The following is a 24148-nucleotide window of genomic DNA, read 5'->3' as shown; positions in this document are numbered from 1 at the left end:
CCATTACCAGCCCAGCCAATTCCCTTCTCTGAAATTCATTCAGGCTTACGGTAGCTGGTCTTGAGCCCATAGCGCTGCTAATCTCAGGGATGCAGATCCGGCTCAGCTTCTCGTAATAACGGATTTCATAGTCCAGGATGATGCCATTGGGCTGTTCTGGCTGAGGCCATGACAGCGTGATGCTCCTCATGGTGGCACTTACCTGGTGCATAATAAGAACTGTGGAAGGTGCTATGGAGAAAGGAGGGAATAGGAATTGCAAGAAAAGTGAAACATCACTTCAGGGGAGGGTAGTGAGACACTCTGAAGAAATAAAAGTAAAACACTAGGATGCGGACAAGGAGAGGAGGTCAGTGAGAATGGGGGAGGGGGAGGAGGCATGTAACACAACATAGTACACTTCAATACAATACTAAAACAAAGTATTTCATGACATAAAGAGAAAAATTAACACAGGGATTAACATCCTTTGTTATTACTGTTAGCTTTCTGTGATGGAAATGAATCTGGGCGTAATGTTTCAGAAAAGAGTACACACAAATAAATTAATTGATGAAAGTAAGTTATTATTGTCAAGGACCCTCAAAAGACTTCATACAAAACTGTGCTAGCTCAACTAAATTAACAGGAGCAGCAAAAAAAATAAATATCAATAGATTTCAATGATATTTTGACAGGGGAGGTTTTCAATAAAATATACCTTTAAAACATGAATTCTATGGCAGGCTACTTGAAGCCCTACATAAACTATCAATATAACTCTGCATATTCACAAGGCCCATGAAGGGTATTCTCAATCTTCCTTTCAGAACTGGATTCTCCCTGCTGTTTCACCCGTCATCTTCCATGTTTCTGTATGCATGTTTCCCTTCATTTCTTCAGCAGTAGCCAAATATCTCTTTCTCTGCTTTTCTTCCTTCATTTTTTTCCAATGGCTGCCCTATGACCTTTAACATCTTTCATTTCTACTCTTTACTTCAAATAAAGAGTGTGAACAAAGGATGTTAAGTTACCTCCTCCAAGATTTCTTTTCTATCCCTTCAAGTCACTTCTCTCTTTGTATTTTTTTTTTATCTACTGCCTCCTCTATAATATTCTTGTCAAAGGTGTCTTTATTTCTTATGCCTTTTCTGCACTTCCTCTCTCTCAGCTTAGATTCCATTCTTCTTTCTCTGGGTATCAGTTCTTGACCCAGTTTGGTTTGGCTGCTAAAGTGTTGGACTGGGACTTTCCAGCTTCCTCTCAAATTTAGGCCATAGGAATTCACTAGATCTTGGGGGGCGGGGGGTTCAGTCATTGTTTCATGCCTAATCTACTTTCCAGCATGGTTTGGGTATAAAATTAAACGAAGAGACCCATGCCAATTGCTTGAGAGAGAGTGTGAGTAAAAGTTAAGCTGTGCTGTCATTAAGGCTAGTCATATCTACTATAATTACAGATATGCTCCCTTTCCTCTTCCTCTATTTTGAGTATCCTTCAGATTCATGATCTTCAATTAATATATATATATATATATATATATATATATATATATATAGAGAGAGAGAGAGAGAGAGAGAGAGAGAGAGAGAGAGAGAGAGAGAGAGAGAGAGAGAGAGAAATCCCAAGAGCTGAATTTTATTCTATTTGAAAATTCAGACATAGGGCCTGACTATCTGAGTGATTATGTTCAGTCATTTCTGCTTACCCAATACATTTATATCTACTGGGTGTACTCCAAGTCATTCAATCTTTCCTTATGGTCACAGGCCAAATAAAAATTAAAACATTCAAATAAATAAAACAGAACAGAACAAGGTTTAGTAGTATATTACAGTTAGTGGTGTGATCTTTGATGGGCGGCCAAAGTCTGCCTAATGTTACAAACCGTATAGGAGAATTTAGAGATGTTCAAGGAAACTATATTGTGATGATCCAAAAGTAACAGCTTCACATAAAAGAAATCAGAATTTACAATATATTTTGCCAGTAAGGGGTTATAAAATGAGTCCGTGGATCCTTATAGAGAGTACAATATAACAGGACATGAGCTGTGGTTTCAATAGACCGTGTGGCCACAGGTGGACTCCAGGTTCCTTCTATTTAAACACTGACATCTTATGGGACTGAAGAAGACAGCCTACTCTGTCACTGCCCTTACCCTCTGGAACAGCATCCCCTCAAAGATACAGATGGTACCCATTCTCCTGGGATTCTGGAAGGCCCTTAAAACCTGGCTCTGTTCCCAGGCTTGTTCCCATACTTAGGAATTTTACACAACTAGGATCCTTAATCATGGGAAAACCTGTAAACACGCAATCTATATGCCAAGATTAACATCTATTTAATATAACAACCTTATACTCCCCTCATATAGCAAATCAAATTAAAGAGACTTTGAAACCCACTTTTCAGTAGCACTGTTTAGAAAATAAGATCCTTAACTTTGGAATTGAAATTTGATGCTACTTTTTAAATAATGTATTTTTCTACTAGTTTACATATTTTATATTATTTTTCACTTTTATATTTTATCCACTAATGCTGTAATAATTTGAAGTATCATAAGTGCACATATTATTATTTGTAATGTGCTATTATAAATTATTTTAATATGTTGTGAACCTCCTTGGGAGAAATAACCCTGATTTAGAATCATGAAAAAACAGATATTGTTCTTCTTTATTTTATGCTGTAGAAAACATTCACTCCAAAGCAAGGATCTTTGCAGTAACATATATCAGACTATCGAACCGTAGAAAATATACTCAAAGTCACATCTCATTTCCATTGACTGTAATCAGGGACTAGAGAAAATTCAGATCCACCCAGGTTCTGGAAAATCCTGGATCAGACTGAGCCTTTTCATCTTGTTAATGGTAAGATAAGGAGATCCATTATCAAAACAAAAACTTCCTCAGTCAGACCTCCCTCCAAATTCCACTTCAACTGTAGCAGAAAAATCGCCTTCCAAGACAGAAACATAATATTCACTGCTTATCTGACAGAAAATGTAGGCCTAAGAACCTATACAAATACTGGTGAGTAACAGTTTCTTGAGAACAGTACTGATTGCTTCCAGATGAAGCTGGAAATCCTGGATTGAGAATTACTGTCCCTTTATATCTGGCTCAGTATTTCTGCCTGTCCATTCTATTGATGTTGGTTCCCTGATGCTTGAACTTCACTTATTTCTGGACTGTTCTTCTATGATTCCTTAGCTCTGTAGAAATACCCACCTTTTAAAATGATATTATTTTATTCTAATTTTTAAGGAGACATAGCCTGGCATAGTGGTTAAGGCATTAGGTAGAAGCCACGAGACAGTGAATTCTTGTCCCACTTTAAACACAAAGCTAGATGATCTTGGGCCAGTCATTCTCTCTTAATCCAAGGAAGGAGGCAATGGCAAACCACTGCCAAGAAATCTTGAAGGACTAGTCCAGGAGTCAATACTGATATGAAAGCATGCACATATGCGCGCGCGCACACACACACACACACACACACACAAATTTTAAGATGCTACTCTCAACCTTATTACATTGTACTTTTCCACCATTGGCGCAAGAAAACAAATCTTCATACAATACAAGCAGAACTTTTAGTAAAACTGTCTCCAGTTAAGCTAGTTTTTACCTTAGAACAGGAGTGTCAAACTCGCGTCATCACGGTGTCATCACATGACGTATTGGGAATTTTTTCCCCCTTCACTAAACCGGGCAGGGGCAGAGCCAGCATGTGACGCATCCAGCCCACGGGCCAGGAGTTTGACAGCCCTGCCTTAGAAGCACCCTCCCTTTGCTGTGATGGTACAGTTTCCTCATCTTTAATTTTTGTTTGAAGAATATTATTATAAAAGGAAGAATAGAAATGTGAGCAATGTGTAAATGATTTGATTTTATTATTTTAAAAAGCTACTTGTTTTTAAGTAGAATTTAAAATTCCTGGAAACTGCTCATCAAATGGAAACTATAAAAACCATCTGCAAATGAACAAGCAAAACCAGAATAGAGTTTTCATTCTTTATGAAAATTCCAATACTTGTCTCATGGAAACTTTGTCTTTCAAAGACAGCAAAAACCTTTCATAGCTACTTCAAATTTTTCTGGGTTTCATTATTGTCATTATGAAAAAGGCAACTGGCAGTTCTGTGCCTGATATGTGCAGTACGCTTAAGCAGGTCAGTTAGGAACATAGAAACTGCCTTCATATCATTCCCTAAGCTTTATTACTTTCCTTGTGGCTTAAGGCAGAAACCTGTTTGTCTATTTATGACTCCCTATATTGTACAGTACTAACAAAGATTGTTAGTACAAAAACACTTTGTCAAGAGAGGATCAGGCAGCAGAAGACTGGAGACGGACAGCATGATAGGCAGCATTAAAGGAATCAATACATTAAATGTTATGCAAAATGGAGAATCTATCCTATCTTGTTAAAAACTTTACCAAAATATATTTATGATATGGTTCAGTTTCATGACTCTTTTCTGGCACCTCATACTAGTTCAGACTAGTATAATATGCTGTGAGTGTTGTTAACAGATTCATGTAGGCATTTGGTGAGTTGTTGAGATGATTCATTTAGTACAGGGATGGGGAACTATGGCCCTCTTATTTATTAATTTTTTAAATTTGATTTATATGCCGCCCTTCTCCGGAGACTCAGGGCGGTTTACAATGTGCTAAGCAATAGCCTTCATCCTTTTGTATATTTTATACAAAGTCAGCTTATTGCCCCCATAACTGGGTCCTCAATTTATCTACCTTAGAAAGGATGGAAGGCTGTCAACCTTAAACCTGGCGAGATTCGAACCTGCAGTAATTGCAGGCAGCTGGTCTCAATAACAGGGTGCTTTAGACCACTGTACTACCAAGGCTGTTATGTCCTGTAGACTTCAACACCCAGAATTCCTCAGCCCATATGGCTGGCTCAGGAATTCTGGGAATTGAAGTCCACAAAATCATAAAGGGGCCATCGTTCCCCAGCCCTGATTTATTACATACCATTTGATATTTCACCTATGTTGGTTTGAGATATAAAATGCATTATGCTGTTGGAAAAGATACAAGGAAAGGATGGGGCATCATTGCTATATTGCATACAGCTTCTGTATGAACTGTTGCAGCTTTTTAAAGAGGGGTTTTAAAACAAAGACAATTCCCACACAACCCAATCCTGGGAAATGCAGAAGCCTGGAAAAACAAGGGCTGCTTCAGTTAATAATCAAAAAGTTCATAACACTTCCTCCAATCATTTGGGAAACATGGACAACTCGGCTTGCACAATTTTAGCCCTATTAGTTCAGAAAAGAAATCAAAAAGGCAACTGATATGACAAGGAAATGGGATCCCATCACTAGGGTCTTTTCATTTAGGAAAAGACAACTGAAGTAGTGTTGAAGTTGATAAAGTCATGCATGCACTACATTACATGGGCAGACATTGCTTTCAAGACAAATGGAAGACGGATCTATCAGCCATAATTAATCCTGCTGATTAATTTTGGAATATACACATCTGAGGCACTTTACCTTTGAGTACCATTGTCTGTGCAACAGGAAACAAAAATAGACTATTGCTTTCATTAATGATGAGGGTAGAAAGTATCTTTCTGCTTAGGATGCCTGATAAAATAAAGCAGGGGCTTAACATCACAGCTCATAATGTTTTTATAACACTGGGAAGTTAATGTAGGCATCATTGCAGAACTCTTGTCTCCATGGCAGTGTTTTACTTTTCCACCTCCCTGGCAGTTTTCAGCTCCAGTCCTCACATCTACCCCTTCCCCCTCTTCTGCTTTTGCCTAGACCTCCAAAGGAGAAGTTTCTCTTTTTTTAAAAAAAAAATGCTGATTAAAAATCGCAGCATGCAATGCTATTCACTTGGAAGCAGAAGAAAGATCATGTTATAAAATAAAAATCTTTTCATTCCATTCTCCTATTGTAATTTAAAGTACTAGTTTTAACCAGCAAAGCCTTCTATGACTTGGTATTGAGTTTGTGACAGAATCATCTCTCTCCAATGAAACTGGACCATTTTGATCCTGCTGGAAAAAGCAGCTGAATGTTCCCTGTTTGGGAGATCAGGGGATTCAAAGCCTAAAGATGTTTTTATGTAATCAGGCCAGCTCTCTGGAATGGCTTCGTGTGGAAAGGTTGAGTGGCTTCAATTTTAACTACCTTCCAGGAGCAGCTGAAAATAAAGAATCCAGAAGGTGCTGGGGAATTGACAGCAAATTCTGTGTCAAGTTGTATAGCTGTATTTTTATTATTTATTGCTTTTCTACTTTTTGTGGGTTACTGAGAATCTTTTTATGATTGTGATGGAATATGAATGCAATAAATACATTACCTCCCTCCATCCCTCCCCCCTCCACACAGAGAGAGAGAGAGAGAGAGAGAAAAAGAGAGAGAGAGAGGGGAGAGGAAACTCTTTGTTTGCTGGTATTTCCTTCCCAATGCAGAGGCCAAAATCCAGAGATTTTACCCTCAGTGAACCAATAGTGGGTTGGAATCAGCAGCATGTGAATGAGAAAGGTGTTTTTGTGGTTATGGCAAGGTTCTACATATTGTAGCACTTATATATTGAATCAGTCCATTGTTCCAGCTACTATTAACATTTACTCAATGATTAGCAGTAGTTGTACAAGATTTCAGATGGGGAATCTTATCCTATCCTACGAGGGATGCCAGGAATTGAACATGGGCTATTCTGCACATAAAACATGTGATTTACCCCCTGAGCCATATACTTCAGACATTTCTGTGAAAAGAGAAGAAGGTGATTTAACCCCTTTGCAAGTGTTAGGGTTTATTTTTGGACAACCCTAGTTTTGGAGGACAATATGTTTGATACTATGTTGGTAAGACTGAAGCTTATAACTTGCCAGGAAGTGGTGAAAAATCTATGTGGACAAAAAAGTTTTTATGTTTCTGAGCCAGATTCCTGGAGAATCACTGACTTCATCTTTGAATGTGCCTACTGCATTTTTTTTTTTTAAATCCCTGCTGGGGATGGCAATCCAGAAAGAATCAAGGCAATATCACTTGTGCTTCATTAAACAAGTTAATTTCCTGCCTGATCCTCCTGAGAAATCAAACTGTCTCATTTTAAAAGCCCACTGAAGCATGTGGTAAGGGCTCTGTTGGGATGAATTCTCAGAGCCTTCTAAATGATTTTCCCCATATATGCTTCTGAAACCCATGGTCCCTTAAGTCCCTGGTGAGCGGTGATGCCTTTTGGTGAATAGAGCAAGGTTAGTTACTGATAATTGGCCATTTTTTTCCTGACATACTGTAATCCTTTTACACAAGTGATGATTCTAATGTGCTCTTCTTTTCAGTCTGCTTACAAATCACTATGCTAAATAGATTTCTAAGATTCATAATCAATTCCTTGTGAGCTAGAACAATCCTGTAATGGGAGCATATGTAAACTATCTGAAGATACTACATATTGTGCTGTTTGTTCCTTTTTGGAAATGCCTTTCTCTTAATTTTAAAGCTGTCATTCATAAAACAGTAAAATTCAAAATTTGAGAAATATGGTATTGTGCGCACACATGTCTGCGTGCTCACATACACACACACACACACAAACAAAACTAAAATTTGCTGGTAAGATATGAATTAAATATGCATCAATTCCTTCAAACATGAGAGCTATTTCAGTGGAAAAGAAAAAATTGTTAGGCACTAAAATGTCTTTCAATCAAATATATAACTTGAAATAGGTATTTTACAATGCTGAAAGATTACAACATAGTTGTATCTCAAAATACATGATGCATAACATAACCTGAATCCTAAGAAAATACAGACTTTGTAAGAGGGTTGCTCCCAGAAATTAGAAAGGGGAGCTTACTTGTTGTAAATAGTGCTGCCAAAGAAAAAATATGTCCTATATAAGCTTTTCAGTCAGTGTAATTAAAGTCCTTTAAGGAGGAAGGGCTTTATAAATAACTATATACATAATAGGATATTGGTGGAAAGAATAGTTCCTATGCAGATAAGAATTAATTAATCATTGCTAGAAAGAATTAATCTAGCAATGCTAGACTAGGTATTGATAAAATTCTGCTTTACTCTTTTGCTGCCACTTTTGAACAGGGGAGAGGAGCAGAGCAAGTCCAAGAAAGATACTGTTTAATTTTAAAAATGTGCAGAACTAAAATAAATGCTTATCTTGTTTATACTAAAATAAATAAAAACAAGCAGAAACTCGGGAGATTCTTGGTGTGCTTATGTTAGATTATTTCTCGTGATTCCAAAGCCCACCTCCCCCAAACTGATGTTTTATACTTGTCTCATTTTTGTGATGGTTGCAACTGCTATGAAAAAATCTGTAGCAGTAGCTTCACTGATTTCCTGCAACAAAAGTAAGTCATGTGGTAGTCATAAGAAACAAACTTAAAACCTTCCAAAAGTGTGGACATTACAGTATTTTCTGTAATGGTTACACCGGCTAAAACTTTTGGGAGTTGATACATACAACTTGAAGATATGCAGGTTGTGAAAAGTTATTTAAATGTATCAAATAACTACTGATGAGACCATAGTCATTGGATTTTTTTTTCTTTATTTAGCTTTTCAGTGATCAAGATCAAGGGTAGACAACAGTGCCTTCCTGGTATTTTGGATCACTCAGATCATCCCAGCTAGCATAATCGATGACAAGTTATTATTAGTCTAATTATTTGGGTTTGCCAGAATAAAGAAGTCAGGGAAAGACCAGTTTTTTGGGGGTGGTAGGATTTTTTTAAAAGCCAGTTAAAGATTTTTATGCTGACCACTTGTTAGTGTGTAACAGGGTAGATAAAAATCAATGATTTTTTTAAAAAAATCAAAAAACCAGATTTTTTTTATTTAAATCGTATTTTTTTGATTTTTATCAAATTTATTTTAATAAAAACCTTTTGGGGTAAAAATCTATTGTAAGATCGTTTTCTATTTAAGATACATAAATAATTTAGTTTATTCAGCATGAAACGGAGCTTAGTTATGTAGCATGAGGCTGTATATTCTGCAACACTGGGACTATCGGTGAGTCAACAGTGGGTCAAAGGAGTAGCAGAGATGACAGTTGCTCTTTAAAAATTATGATTTAAATCGAGTTGATTTAAATCAAGCCTTTTTACTAGTGATTTAAATCATGATTTAAATTGTGATTTAAATCAACTCGATTTAAATCAAATCCACCCTGGTGTGTAACATAATACGTAACACAAACTAAGCATATGCACTACAAATTATACAGGAAAACATTCCTCTGATTGTTTATATTTACCCAAATCTTATTTTGTGCTGTTATGGTCGTTCTGTTTTGGAAGAGGCAGCTCCTGTGTATTCAGGAATTCACTGAGTGGGGTGACTGCTTATTTTTTCTAGTGGGTGATGTTGACAGTCCTGCCCTGCCTTTGTTTGCACAGCACATTTAATCCTGGGTTTTTAATTTTTTTTTTAATCTTTCCACATCCGTTCAGAGAAGATGATAATTTTCCAAAATTAAACACTTAGCTTGATTGCTGTTTTGTTAATTGCCACATTCACAAACCCCCCCTGGTGTTCCTGCCTATTTAACATGGATAATGCTGCAAAGATGATCAACATCAAATTGGTACGCAGGTGGATGGGCAGCAATACTGAGGCTTCCCCATCCTTGCTTATTCAGATGGATTGCTTTGCATTATTGCATGAAGGAAAGGATCATACTGAAGTAGAAATCCCTTCCAAAAATCACACAGACAAACAATAAGCACAGGGATCAGAATCAAGAAGCTTCTTATTGCATTAGCGTGTATGCAACAAACTGTGCAACAAGGAGTTGATGGAATATTTTAGGAAGCTCTGCCAATTTTTCTATAATAATGTTCCCATACAATAGTCAATTTGCTTAACAGGGAAATTTTCAGATTAAAGAATTAATCAAACTTGACAGTCTCACCCTTAACCTATGATTTGATGCAGTCATTAGCACAAAAATCTTGATTTCAGTAAGGATTTTAGTAGGATACAAACACAGTAGGTATCTTGGATTGCCTTTTTGTTCTAGTTCCTGATTTCTACACAAGGACACAGTATCACTTTTTTAATTAATGAGAAGTGTAAAGTTTAGGGCTTACCAAAAGGTGAAGTCATAGCTGTCAGATAGCCAAAGAAGCATGGCCTTGATTAAATGATCTTGTTAGGTTGCTAATAAACCAAGAAACCCAAAAGTGTGTTGGCAAGATAGGGATGGGAAGAGAGCCAGATCACAATTGAAAAAAAACCAAAAACAATAGGAATCTCAGTTGTAATCACACTCTCCTCTCCCTTTGCTATATATCCTTTTTTTCCCTCTAAGACATAATCTCAGTCTAGTGTTTTGAGGGGGATATCAACCATTCTGTAGTAAAAGTCAACTATGACAATCAAGCCATACAAAAATGTCATGTCTAATTTACAAAAAGAGAACAAAGCCTGCCAGAGCTATCTTAGTTCCATGGTCAGAAACTTGCAGCAGGTGTATACTAAGTTTTGAAAAATCTAAAGACAAGTCACCTGAGAAACTACCAAATTTGACAGACATTTTGTTACATCAGCAAAATGACAGATATACCACTATTAAGAATAATATACTTGTGGGATTTTTCAAATGTATTTATAGAATCTATAATCATCATAACAAATCTGTTGGTAAAAATTCATCAGGCAAATTAATTCAAAACAATTGAAATGTAAATTGCATCAGAATGTCTTACAGGAATACTATGGGGGAACCTATATCCCATAATACGCCAGGTCAGAAATTTTTGTTCTACTTTTTTCAGAGACCATCGAAAAACAGTAATTTCTGTCTTAGACAGAGCATAATATATAAAGTCATAGAAAGTTCATGTATAACCAAATCATATATGTGTATAACTCTTACATAAGGAAATTATGACCTGCTATATATATTCCATTAAAATCAGACTAACAAACTACATTATGGATTACTGCAGAGGTAACAAAACTTTTTTGTAGGTAAAGGTTGTGCTTAAAACTGCTGAGGGCCAAAAATGTGACTGAACTATCTCATGTCAGACATATGGCTGAAGAGGTATACTTTTTTAAAAAAGTGATATGTCAGTTTTGAACTTTCACAACATTTATCTATGTTTCAGCTCAAAGTGGTGAGACATGGTGATATCAGCTTTCAGCAGCTGGGAGGAAGACAGGTGCCAAGGGCCAGAAGAAGGTATTTGTGCATGGCTTTGAGACTACAGGTTGCTCTCCCGTGATTAAGTGTGATGTTTTTATTCTTGTCTTTAAATGGCATCATAAGGCATGGAGTTATATCTCTCTGACTCAAGGGGAGGGTTCAGATGAAATGGTGAGGTAAACTGTATGGACTCACAATATACCTAGGAGCTCCAGAACATTGATAATATTTCTTGCCTAATACCAACAATGTACCTTGTTTTAAAGATTCCCAGACATAAACATTCAACTGTAATCTGACAACTGGAAACTCAACTCCAGGATTAAACTACCCAGAATAATCAAATTAAGAGTGAAAGCTGAAATGTACCACTGTGTTTCCTGTCTTTAAATCTCTACTATATTAACAGGTTTTGCAAGTTACTGCTCTTTCTCTTGGTTATATGAAGGGAATTGGTGAACAGATAAATGCTACAACAAGCAGCAGGAGTTAAGTAGCTGCAGTAGGATATTCAGGAGACTCCAGGAATTGACAGTTTGACATATGGACTCCTGAAATTTTCTGATTGTATTAATTCACAAAACTACTACTGATAACTAAGATTTTTTTTTTTATCACAGGAGATTTGATTACTCTATAGACATTCTTCTATATCCTATTTTTTTTGGATGAAAAGTTTCAAGTTTCAAGTTTCAAATGGTTGAAATTTGAAAGAAAATAGGTATGTCTGTTGCAAACTGAAAAGGAAAGTATATCTGAGATATCGTGATTTAGGACTCGGAATCTGAAAAAGTTGTTCCACAACAACTAATCGAATATCACCTTTTGTCAGGCACAAGCAACCAGATCCATACGTGAAAGGTTCAAGTTGACTATTTTATTTGTTTTACCTATAGTAGAGGAATCTCCCCAGGCTGCCTTGCCTTGGGAACTAAGAGATAATATTCCATGGAACTGATTAGGCTTAAGTCTCTTGTAGTGGTGCCAAAGACTCAACGCTAATTCCCTGCTTGATTCTTCCTCCTTGCCTAGCTGGTCATTTCCCAATATCTTTAGGAAACATCAAGCCAAGAATCACCGGAGGCCTCTCAAACAGAGGCAGCATTAGAATAACTGGAGCAGATGTTGATATAGGTCTTGAAACACTTAGACAAGTAGAGTCCCAGGGTTTCAAGCACTTGAAAGTAAAGCAAAGGCATTCAATGAAGCAAAGACATGCCTGCCTTAATTAAAACAACTGGCTGCAGCCTTATTTAAGAAGCAGATCTGACCCTGAAACTATGAACCTTAAGAGTGATTGATAAATTTTACTTGGTTCTCTGAACTTCAGACTGAATCCTGACTAGTCTTCTGTCTGTTCCTGTAGAAAGTGAAGCTATTCAGGCAAGCCTTATCATCACAGAGTCTGATTTATGTTCCTTTGCTTGTCTTCTCAGCCTTGAGTAAATTTCTTAGCATTACCTAGCAATTCTGTGTGCATGTGTGTGTTTGAAACTTGAAACAGGAAGTATAGGAACCATGTTGCTGATATACAATTGGCCTGCAGCAGCTGAAAAAGGAATAATGACATCTACTGTATGCCTGCAAGCTTGTTCACATAGGAAATTAGGATGTACATTTGAGAAAAGGCCCAGTTAGCAACATTTCATAAAACAATAGCCTAGCAGGCAAATGGATAAAATTGTCAGTGGTGCAGAAGACCTCAAATCCATTTAGAGAGTCCTTCAGGCCTATCACTTCAGTAAAAGCTGAAGAACTGAAGAGAGCCCTGCAGATATAATCAATTAAATAGGAATGTATTGGATGGAGAATTTTATGGAAGGCAAAAGGGACAGATGGAGAGATAACTGTTTCCAAGAAATGAAAAGAAATATATGGGTAAATGAATAGACAGATGGCTAAGCTAAGGATATAGGTCAATTCTTACGAACCTGAGAAAAGCATTCAAGTTTGTTTCTGTTAAAAATGCTTAATTAGATTAATTAAAGAGAACAGAACTGACATAAATACTTTTTGAGCGTGAACTTAGAACATGCAATTTTCTCCATCATTTGTCCTTATTTAAAGTCTGTTACCCTGTTTCTTTCCTTCAAGAATTTAATAAAGACTATGTAGACTGTGAATGCATGCCATAATATGTGAAGCTACAGCTGCCTGTAATATGCTTTTCTGTTATTTCTAGCATAAGCAGTACAGCTTGCAGTTAGCAACTGCATTTTCAGATTAGCAGGAAAACAAAAACAAAAAAAATCAACAAGGACAGCAAATCAAAATGTTAGGCATCAATGTGTGAGTCAATGTCAAACCTACACTATCTAGTCCACTTTGCATTCCTATTACTTTCCCTTTAAATACCTATTGTGCTCAACACACCATTTCTACTTGCTTAAAATGTGCTGAATGCTAATGCCTCATTTCTAATTGCCAAATATGTGCTTCATCTTTGAGGCCTTTCAAACACAGGATGTATCCTCAATATGCTGAAAGCAATTGCACTTTATCTGGAATGGATAAACGCAGAGAAAAGCCAGAGACAATGCAAATATATCAATTTTTAATAATCAGAGATTTGTGACAGGAATAATCAGGAAGAAAAAGAGCAAATGGACAAATGGGGAGTAGGGACACCAGCTGACAGGAACAAAAAAGAGCAAAGGACATACCACCTAAAAACAATGGGTCTATACAAAAAGAGGAAGGGCAGACATTTGGAGATGGCTCCATGGCTCCAGTTTAGCCAACCAAAGAATGGAGATGACCTGAGGCTGGAGAATAGAGCAATAGAAGAGCAGATGACCAGGTGACAAAATGAAGAGAATGAAAAGGAAACAGAAAGGATGGACAAAAGGGCATCACTGCTAAGAATTACACTTCTGCTTATGTGTCAGTTGTATCTATGGTGCCCAATTCACTCTGACATGTTGAGCTGACAAAGTTCCTACGTCTTTGAAACAGAACGCCCAAATATTGATACCAATATTTTTTTTAAAAAAAATTATTGTGGCTATTGGTGTGAATTCTTCAGGCATGGCATTAATAAAGGCTTCCTATTTTATATATATTGCACAAAAGAATAATTTTCATCCTCTCTTTATAGCCAAAACAAAACAGATTGTGGTTTATTGTCATCTCTCAGTGCTTCAACAGTTAATTCTTCTCTTCATTAAGCTTTTGGTCAGGGTCACTACTTGTTAGCTTTTCTATCCTCCACCAAAGAATACATGCACAAACATTGCAGAATAGATTCCCCCCCCCCCAAATCTCTTAGGAGATTTCTCTCCCAAGGAAGAGTTAGTAATTGATTCATCCATGATTATCTCTAGTTTAAAAAAAAAATCAGGGGACAAGAGAGATGACAAAGTCCAGAAGAAATTCTGGTTCTTTCTATAGGTTGCTGTGGTTTTGTTTTTGCTGCTAAGAATGTTAGTTGCACAGCTATTATTCAGCTATTATTCAGCTGGTATATAGATCCAGATGTTTTCCTTCCAGAACATGTTTCTAGTGTGACTATCTCATCAATCCAATTTTCTTTTTGCTCTTTAGGAACATGAAGTTCTTCCACCAGCTAAAGACTGTGAGTACTGAGTGCCACCATGTGAGCAATCCAAGAAACTGTGAGATGAGCAGCATATGGGTTTTAATGGCCTGACATGGCTGCTGTTCTACTCACATGCCTGTTCTAGAGTTTCACTTATTTGCAGTAGCTGCAGAATCCAATCACAATGTAATACATGTTATACTGCCCCAGATTAATATACAGGCAGTCCTTGACTCACGACCATAATTGAGCCCAAAATTTATGGTCAGTGAGAAATTTGTTAAGTGAGTTTTGCCCCATTTTATGATCTTTCTAGCCACAGTTATTAAGTGAATCATTTCAGCTGTTAAGTTAGTACCATGGTTGTTAAGTGAATCTGTTTTCCACATTGACTTTGCTTAACAGAAAAGTCGCAAAAGCTGTTAACGTGATTCTGGGACATGACTTGGATATCGCAAGGTCATGGGATCAGCTTTTGCGACCTTTCTGTTAAGCAAAGTCAATGGGGAAGCCAGATTCACTTAACAACCATGGTACTAACTTAACAGCTGAAATAAATAGGAACCAGTTGCCAAGCATGCAAATTTTGATCACATGACCATAGGGATGCTGCAACGGTTGTAAGTGTGAAAAATGGTCATAAGTCACTTTTTACAGTGCCTTTGTAACTTTGAACGGTCACTAAATGAATTGTTGTAAGTTGAGGACGACCTACATGACAGTACTATTGGTAATTAAAACACTAAAAATTCAGTTATCTGCCTTTGCACATTGCAACATTGCAACATTGCTGTTGCTTTTGCTAATTCATTCACTATCCCAGATAAGCCTACTGGAAGAAGGCAATGTTTTGGGAAGCTGTTAAGTATTATTCTGCTACAAGACTATCAGAGCTATATGATGGGTGTCCTAAATTCGCCAGTTACAGCAAAACCTGGCAAGAGATCTACTTCCATCTCCCAGTGCTTAAAAGGGAAGGAGAAGAAATAACAAGTATCAAGATCTATAGATTATTCTAGAACTTGATTGCAATATTTAATGGTTCTGAAATCAAGATATATTTAAAATTAAATACAGTGTCAAAAGATTTTTTCAATTTTCTTTCTCTATGTTCATGAAGAAAATCACACTGGCGGTTCCTGAACTGCATCTTACCTGCTTGGTTGGTGGTGATGTTCACTGAGGCATGCTGTGGTGGGAATGGGCTTTTATTAGAAACCCCATTGACAGCTTGGATCTCAAAGGTGTATGGCGTATGAGCCCACAGGTTGCTGATGAAGACGCGAGTTCCTGTAAGGCCCAGTTGTCTTGGTACAAACTCCACATTGTCATCGCAGCGGGAGCAGCTACGGCGATCTGACCGACACTTTTTGCAGACTATGTTATAGGTGACATCATCGCGACCTCCTGTATCCCGAGGTGGGTGCCATTCTAATATAATTGAAGTCTCATTGACAATAGAGATTACATTCCGAGGTCCTGAGGGAACACCTGTTAAATAACAATTTGCAGATCAAGGCTATGCAACTAAATATATGGCTGCAGTAAAATGTATAATTTAGTGGCATTTTAAAACATTTTATTTTAAAACATTGGAATATTTGATTTATTTAAGTTTTGTACAAAATATTTATTAACTATTTAAATCAATTGCAATCATTCACTTAGGAAGTGACCACATGAGTGACTGCTATATTCCTTGTGCTTTTCTAATGTGGGTCTTCTATTGAGGATGGCTGAGATTATCCCATTTTCCAAATGATCTTCATTGTCTTCTCCATGGTATTAGATAAACATTTCACATCCCCAAATATTCCTCTCTTGAAAAACTTGATTTACTGGTAGCTTGCCCTGGTCTTCCCACAGTTGCCTGACCCATTACTATCAGCAGTCATCAGGAGTGGGTTCTAAATTTTTTTTACTGTAGGTGTGGCTTATTTTGTGGGCGTGGCTTGTGGGGGGGTAATGTGACTGGGTGGGCATGGTCATTTTTTTTTTTTACTTTTAAAAGCATTTTTTCTACAACCTTAAGAGGTTGCAGAAAAAAATGCTTTTAGACGCTTCTGACGATGAGGCAAGTCAGCTGGGATTGCCAGAGGCTTTTAAAGGCATTTTTTCCCTATAACCTCTTTGGCCGAAGAGGTTGTAGAAAAAATGCTTTTAAAAGCCTCTGAAATCCCAGCTGAGCCACGCGATTGTCAGAAGCTTTTTTTTTTAACTTCTAAAAGCATTTTTTCAGCCGAAGAGGTTGTAGAAAAAATGCTTTTAAAAGTAAAAAAAAAAAACCCCTCTGATGAGGTGGGCGGGGTAAGCAAGCGGCGACTGGGCCGGGAACCGGTTCAGGGGCATGGCCAGCCAATGTTATTACCAGTTCTCCGAACTACTAAAAATTTTTACTACCGGTTCTTACGAACTGGTGCGAACTGGGAGCAACCCACCACTGGAAGTCATGTAGGAAGAATTTTAGTCGCGTGTTTATTTTAAAATAATATTTCATTTCTACTTAGTTTCTTCTTACTTGTAAATAGGTTTTGAAGAATTATTATCTTAAAAGAGAATATAAGAAATTATAACAAATATGTTTCATTCACAAATTCTCAATGATCACCTTAGCTAAGAAAATTGACAAGTGATGTTCCTAGGAGAGTTTTTTTTTTTGCTGGGCTCATTTATTTCAGTTACCTTGAAGCATCTGATATCAGGAAATAACTCATGGATTGTGTAGCATAATCATCTTCATACCCAGAAGAGCATGAATGTTGTCTTTTTCCTTGCTTGTTTGTGTCACAGTCTTGTGGTGATCTTGAGTACATTCTCTCCACATGCAGCATGGTACTAATATAGTATCACTCACTTAAGACTTTTATCTTTGGGTGATATGAGTCAAACTAGATTACTTTTTGTTCCTTCCAAATAATTGTATCTAGTTAGAATACTAAAAACAAAAATCTATTTTCTGAAAGGCACGTACACATACACATACATGTGTACACATACATGGACACACAAGGACACACACATGGTCACAAACACACACACACAGAGATCAACTTAATTTGAATTTGAAAGTCAATTCTTAAGTTCTGTGAGAGAAGGAAAGGGAAAGGAGAAACGTGGAGTCCAAAGCTTATCTTCCTTAAAGTACTCTCCTGTAGGAGTGCCCTAAATTGTAGGATAGCTTCCACTGATGCTTGGTAAATACAATATATCTTTGTATATAAAGGTTGTAGCTTTTCTATTATTTGCAGCTCTCTCTAGTGCTGAATAGAAAAATTATCTTGATTCTATTAGTTTTCATTCAGTGTGATGAAAACGTTGATTGTATTCCTGTCTTTACCAAGCAGCATTTGCCAAACTGTATAGTGTCATTTCTACCAATAAAGGAGAATATTTGTAGCTCAGGGACCTTTGTGCTCTCTGAGCTTGATTGAACCACCAAGCTCAGAGAGCACCAAGGACCTCTCAGTGTCATTTCTCTTAGCAGAGAATTCTCCATGTGATCTATGTATGGTTAAGGATAGGATCTAATATACTCTTTATCTTACTAAAAATGTTATGGAAATCTTGACATTTGCCCCCAAACCTAATCCCATTGCTTTCATTAGCTAATAGAAGAAGGAGGGAGCTATAATTTAGGAGAGCCAAGTAGAAGAACATTTCACTAATTTAAATGAAATTTAAATCTCCAGGACCAGGTGGATTATTTTAGGATAATAAGAAAGGTGACTGCATACTGAATTTAACCATGAAGTTTTGACATGAAGTTTTATCCATAATTGGGTATTGGTGTTGATAATGGGGAATGCCCACTGAGTTGTTGAGACTGTCAGTGCAAAGGACACTTGTGACTGGTTGATTAGAAATTCTGTTACTCGGGTTCCCATAAATAACTCACATTGTGCTATGAAGATTCTCATCCTTTCCGATTTTTCTCAAAATCTTTCTGGCAATCTTCCACGACGTCTCTGTAACATAGGTTGCACTCTGGAAACTGCTGCCTGTGCCAGGCCTACCAAGGGTGCGGTCTGCCTCAAATTCTTCATCTGTTGCACTAGTTGGAGCAATGCTGCTGACAAATTGTGTACTTTGTTCTCTACACCATCCTGACATCATAGAACGGTGTCCATTGTTGTTTCATCACCCGCTGCTTAACTAATGATCAGCACCTGGTAAGAGCTGGGTAAGTTTCAATGGCAATTAAGGAGGACTTGTTTGTGGCTATGTAATGACTCTCAATTTCTCTTTTTACCTGTTCCCTTGGTTCTGTCAGTCCTTCCCCTACACCAGTGGTGAAATCCAGCCAATTCTAACTGGCTCACACGAACTGGTAGCGCTGGTGGCGGGAAGCTCCGTCCACCCTCCGGGACGTCATTACATCCCATTTTTTATCCTCTGTGCATATGCAAAAGAGGTGCGTGCATAGTGCATGCGTGCTCCCACATGCTCCCATTCCCAAACTGGTAGCGAAGGTAAGTGGATTTCACTGCTGCCCTACACATAGACTGGATTGCTACATCTGCATTAGGTGATTATCATTATTTAGGGCTTATATGCAACAAAAGCAAATTATTTATTTGAAGCTTGTCCTTGGTTTTTCCTCTGCTAACTCATAAGTGCTGCTTAAGTTTTATAGGAGATTTATTGCCATGCCCTAAGCAAAGCTCTGACAAGTACAAAGCAACAATCCTGATAAAAAATAAGTCGTATTTGGTTGGTTGTTCTTCATTGGTAGTACAGTGGCTCTCATCTTTCAGAGTCATATGCTGAAGACATGCACTTTAACATTTGAAGCAAAAAATCAGGAAAAGAAAATGAAGGTTTTGACACATGCAATTCACAATAGAGCCTTGTCTGGAAGGCAAGCACAACTTTCATTTTCTGTCCATTTTTCTCTCCCAAAAAATAGCAATAGCACTTAGATTTATATACCGCTTCATAGTGCTTTACAAACCACTCTCTAAATGGTTTACAGAGTCGGCATATTTCCCCCAACAATCTGAGTCCTCATTTTACCGACCTTGGAAGGCTGGAAGGCTGAGTCAACCCTGAAATGGTAAGGACAAACTTCAGGCAGAGTTAGCCTGAAATACTGCATTCTAACCATTTCTGTGCCATTTCTGGTGTCTTCAAACATATTTCCATCTCTGTACTGACACCACATAAACACAGACAATCTGATTTGCTTATATTTCTGTGTCAGCTGCTCCTCAACCAATCTATCTTGTAGGCATCATGCTCATGACCAGACTCCAACAACTTGGGGTTCCCCTTTTGTACTTACAACTCTCTTTATTGTTTGGATATTTTTTTATCAATTTAGTTGCTCGTTTTGCTGAAATATATGTTAATTGATGACTATCATTAAATTTTGATTAAGTACATTTAATTGATTTGTTTTTATACTTTAACTATAATTCCCTTTTTATCTGTATTAGTCAATACTTGAAGCAAGTTCTGGGTGGAGGTATATCTTATTTATTCATTCAATTTATATGCCACCTGCCTTGTCTGGAGTTACTTTTGCCAGATTTTAAGTAATTAAAAGCTGGAAAGCTCTTATTGATACGTTAATGTGTAAAACTGAAAGAATGGATATTTTGTGAAGTCTTAGAAAGGTCTCCTTTACGATCTATTTTCTATGTAGTTACTATGAGCAACAGGGACACCAGAGTTCAGACTATTTACCTCATATCCATAGGAAGTATCAATCTATGAATAATGAAGCCCTTTACAAGGTAAGAATTTAGTTCAACAGTGAATTTCTACAGAAGCAACAGGATAAAAAGTCAATTAACTGAAGTTTAATAGCCACAGAATTCCAGTGTGGACCATACTGAAAAGAATAACTAAAGACACATGTACATGTGAAAACTAAACTAGCAATTGTGCCCAGAAGAAAGATCTCAAAGCCAATTAATAACAAAACAGATCAACTCAACACTGGTCAAATCATAAAGTAAACAGCATATGGGCCACGTTCTGTTAAAAAAGAGCACTGGTTGATAACTGGATTCAAGCTAGAATATACAATATTTAGTACTGAATTTTTCAAAATCAAAACTGAAGCCAAATGTTTCTTTTCTGCTATTATTGACATAGAAAAATGACCATAGTTTAAATATACCTTAAACAAGAATGTTTTAAAATAATTTTACTAACAAGCATTCATCTGGCATTAAACAGATATATGTCCTTAAATTAACTATCTACAAGTTCACTGTATTTTAGTGCAAATATATCAAACTATATTTCATTATTTCATCTGATAATGATAACAGCAATGATCTGATCAACACAGAGGTTCAAGATTTTCAAGACAATTGGGGAAAAATGATTTATAGCTTTTACCCAGAAATTGTTGATTTTACAAAAGTCATTCAAGTGAGGATTAAAACAACACCACCACTTCTTTACTTTCTTTGAATTACAAATTACAATTCTTCAAAGAAATCCCCTCTAGTGATACTATTTACTCCTATAGAAAAAAAAAACTAACCAAAAAAATTGATCTCCAAATATCTTGTCTACATTTTCATAAATAATATTTATTCATGTATTTATTGTTTATATGTTCTGCCTTTCCTCTGCCTTCCCTTCAACAATCCTGTGAAATATGTTGGAACCAAAATAATCCAGCAAGCTCCATGATTAAATAGAGACTTGAAAAGGCAACCACAGATTCCTTTTGTTTTCTTCAGAACGATGAAAGCACTGATGCACATCCTTCTTACAAATCTCTTGGGTGTGTACAGGTGACATCACAATGCATATAAAAATGGGTTGGGATTTGCATTATGATGCTACAGTGATATTTGATTGTTTCTCATGCCCCAACCCCCGTCCCCCAAGAGTGATTTCTTGATCCAGGGACTTCCTGATCAAAACACAACAATTTAACCCTGAGATTGCACTAATTCCCAAAAATAACTATCACAATAGGGTAAACGTATATCTCTGCTTAAAATGAGCAAGCTAAGAGCTCTTCATAGGGGCAACTTTAAAATGCTTGTCTCCCATCCTGGAAATTGAGCCAACTTAAAAAAATAAATTGAAAATTGAAAAAGAAAATAAATTAAAAATTAAAAATTACACAAAAAGAAAAAGAGGAAAAAATAGAGAAAGAAACCTCCCCCTTTATTCCTAGCTAGAATCAACATTAACAGTTTATTACTTTCCCTTACAGTAAAGTCCAACACCTCACCCCTTTCCCTATAGACCCATCTCTAAAACCTCATATCTCCATTTTGATCAGGAAAAGTCTGATAAGGATTACCAGAAATTATTAAAAACTTGAATTTAAATTCCTTTTATATTTACACGTCCATTTCAATTTAAGCATATCTCCCCATTTCCTCTATTCAAATAAACAAAATCTTTAAGACAAAGTCATCATCTAGTCCCAGAAAAAAAAAAAAAAAGTTGAACATTACCAGAAATAGTAAGCTATTACTTCAACCTTGGTCCAATAAACCAATTTCATATTATTTCTTCTTTCTTTCAAATGTCTTAACTTCTTCACAGAAAGTTCTAACATCTGCTTTCTCATATTCTCTTTGTCTGTTCCCTCAAAACTGACTTTGTCAAGGCCCTTTTCTAATTCCAGTGTGGCAAGCAGAAGTTCAGCAGTCATTTAAGCGTTGAATGGTCTGGAAATATAGCAAATCAATGAATACATTTTGTGCATTTTTTTTCTTGCACTGGGGCAAATATAGTGTGTATAATGAGTACTAATTTGAAGGATTTTGTGATTCTTCCTCATTTATTTGGAGACTAGTCCTTTTACCACTTAGCTTTGTTGGACACCACATCATTGATATTGGTGTGGAGAGGCTGCTGGCCATTTTGCTGGGATCAAGGAAAATAATTAACAGGCAAGTGTTTCAACATCTTACTCAAAATAAAATGAATCAAAAGCAATTCTGTTGAATCTGTCATAGCCTACCTCTGCTCAAGCCCTGGAGGGTTTTCCAGCTGCTGTCTCTATTCCAAATTCCCTACTACCCTCCTCTTTCCCCTTTTCTTCATAATTACATTCAGAGAGGCACTTTGAGAGAGCTTCTCTGATCTGTTGCCATGGTTACACAGATGAAAGCATTTTGTTAAAATTGCTAGAAAAATGCTGTCCTTTTAACGAAAATTCTATTCCATTTAATTTTTTTCCCTATCAGCACAGATAAAGTATTTGTCATGAGCCATCTAGCAGTAAAGGCTTTACTATGTACACAGAAGACTAAAACGGTGCTGCACTTAAAAATGTAACTATGTTGAATTCATAGATACGCACTCACTGTGAAAGCCTACAGAATTATAAAACATAGTCATTCTTCCCAGTGAAAAATAATGATCCTTTTCTCTAGACTTCTTGACCCTTTCTCTCACCAATGAGGGGGAAAAAAACCATAAGGTTAATTTTTTTTACTCTACAAATGCTAAAGTTCACTAACTCAATTTTCTCTGATCTGATGAGTTAGGATTAATATTTGCAGAATTTCCAGTCAGTCCAATGAAATGAATATTCTGGAAGTTGTAATTTCATTCCAATTGAAAGTTGCTAGACTATGGAATGGTGACTGACTGGAAACATTGGCCACTTCAGGCTTAATCCACCTTTAAGCACCAGGTTAGAAGAATATGAAGTAGTCAATTAATCCTTTTTCAGGATTCTATTAATGTAGCCTTATAATGAAGTAGAATTACCTCATCTAGTCATGTTTCCTGTTCAGTTTACCTGGAAGCCCTGACAATCAGTCACTTGATAGAACCTTTTATCAACTTATTTGAGCAGTTAGTGGCAGACTTTTGAAAAAACAGACATTATAGTTCTATTGCCTTCCTCAGTATAATTCAAAATAGAAAATCCATGTGGCAAAAATATTGTATTTCCAACATTACTCAGTAAATAGATAAACCATGAGATAAAGTCATGGTTTGAGTCTTTTTTATTAGGCAAATACATACTGTTCAGAAAACTATGATTATCTCAGCGAATCAAGGAGAAGAAAGGGAAAAAAGATTTACTTATCCTTTCGTGCAGCCTAGCTCAAATTGGAAACTGGATTGCATAGGAATCTCCCCTCTTCCAACACAACGAACCTGCAGCCAAAGGCTATTATTAAGCTCATTTATCACCAGCTTGGCTTGGAAAGGCCAGTCCAGTATCATTGATTAAAATAAAGTTTCCAGAGCTATTTCCAGTTACAAAGCTAATTTCAAACACCATCTGCAAGAAATCAGTTCAGGTCTCTGGTAAGAGATAGCTACCTTTTTCTTGCAATCAGGCCTAGGACAACTTGCTGTGGCAAGTTGTCTTGCCCCAACTGACTCACCCTGGCCAACTTGCCATGGCACAACTCACTGCATAACTATTTATTGTGGGATAACTCAAGAGAGGAACAAGGAGAATTGCAGTGGGCATTGTCTTGCTTTAGGTTTGAACTTTCTCAAG

General features: G+C 36.8%; 1 protein-coding gene across 4 annotated transcripts in view; it reads right to left on the bottom strand.

Moving 5' to 3' along the window:
* Positions 1-24148, bottom strand: part of EPHB1 (EPH receptor B1) — a 370380-nt gene that overhangs the window by 70792 nt on the left and 275440 nt on the right. For 2 of the 4 annotated variants that reach the window (XM_034439598.3, XM_034439597.2), the window contains exons 5-6: positions 15859-16194; positions 50-231 (exon numbers count right to left, since the gene is read on the bottom strand). In XM_034439598.3, the coding sequence (XP_034295489.2) occupies positions 50-231; positions 15859-16194 (518 nt within the window). The remainder of the gene's footprint in view (positions 1-49; positions 232-15858; positions 16195-24148) is intronic. The other 2 variants (XM_087872718.1, XM_034439599.3) reach the window with 1 other exon arrangement.

Source organism: Pantherophis guttatus, chromosome 6 (genome assembly GCF_059756535.1).
Source record: "Pantherophis guttatus breed Tessera chromosome 6, ASM5975653v1, whole genome shotgun sequence".
Lineage (NCBI taxonomy): Eukaryota > Metazoa > Chordata > Lepidosauria > Squamata > Colubridae > Pantherophis > Pantherophis guttatus.
This window is presented reverse-complemented; position numbering and strand designations above follow the sequence as displayed.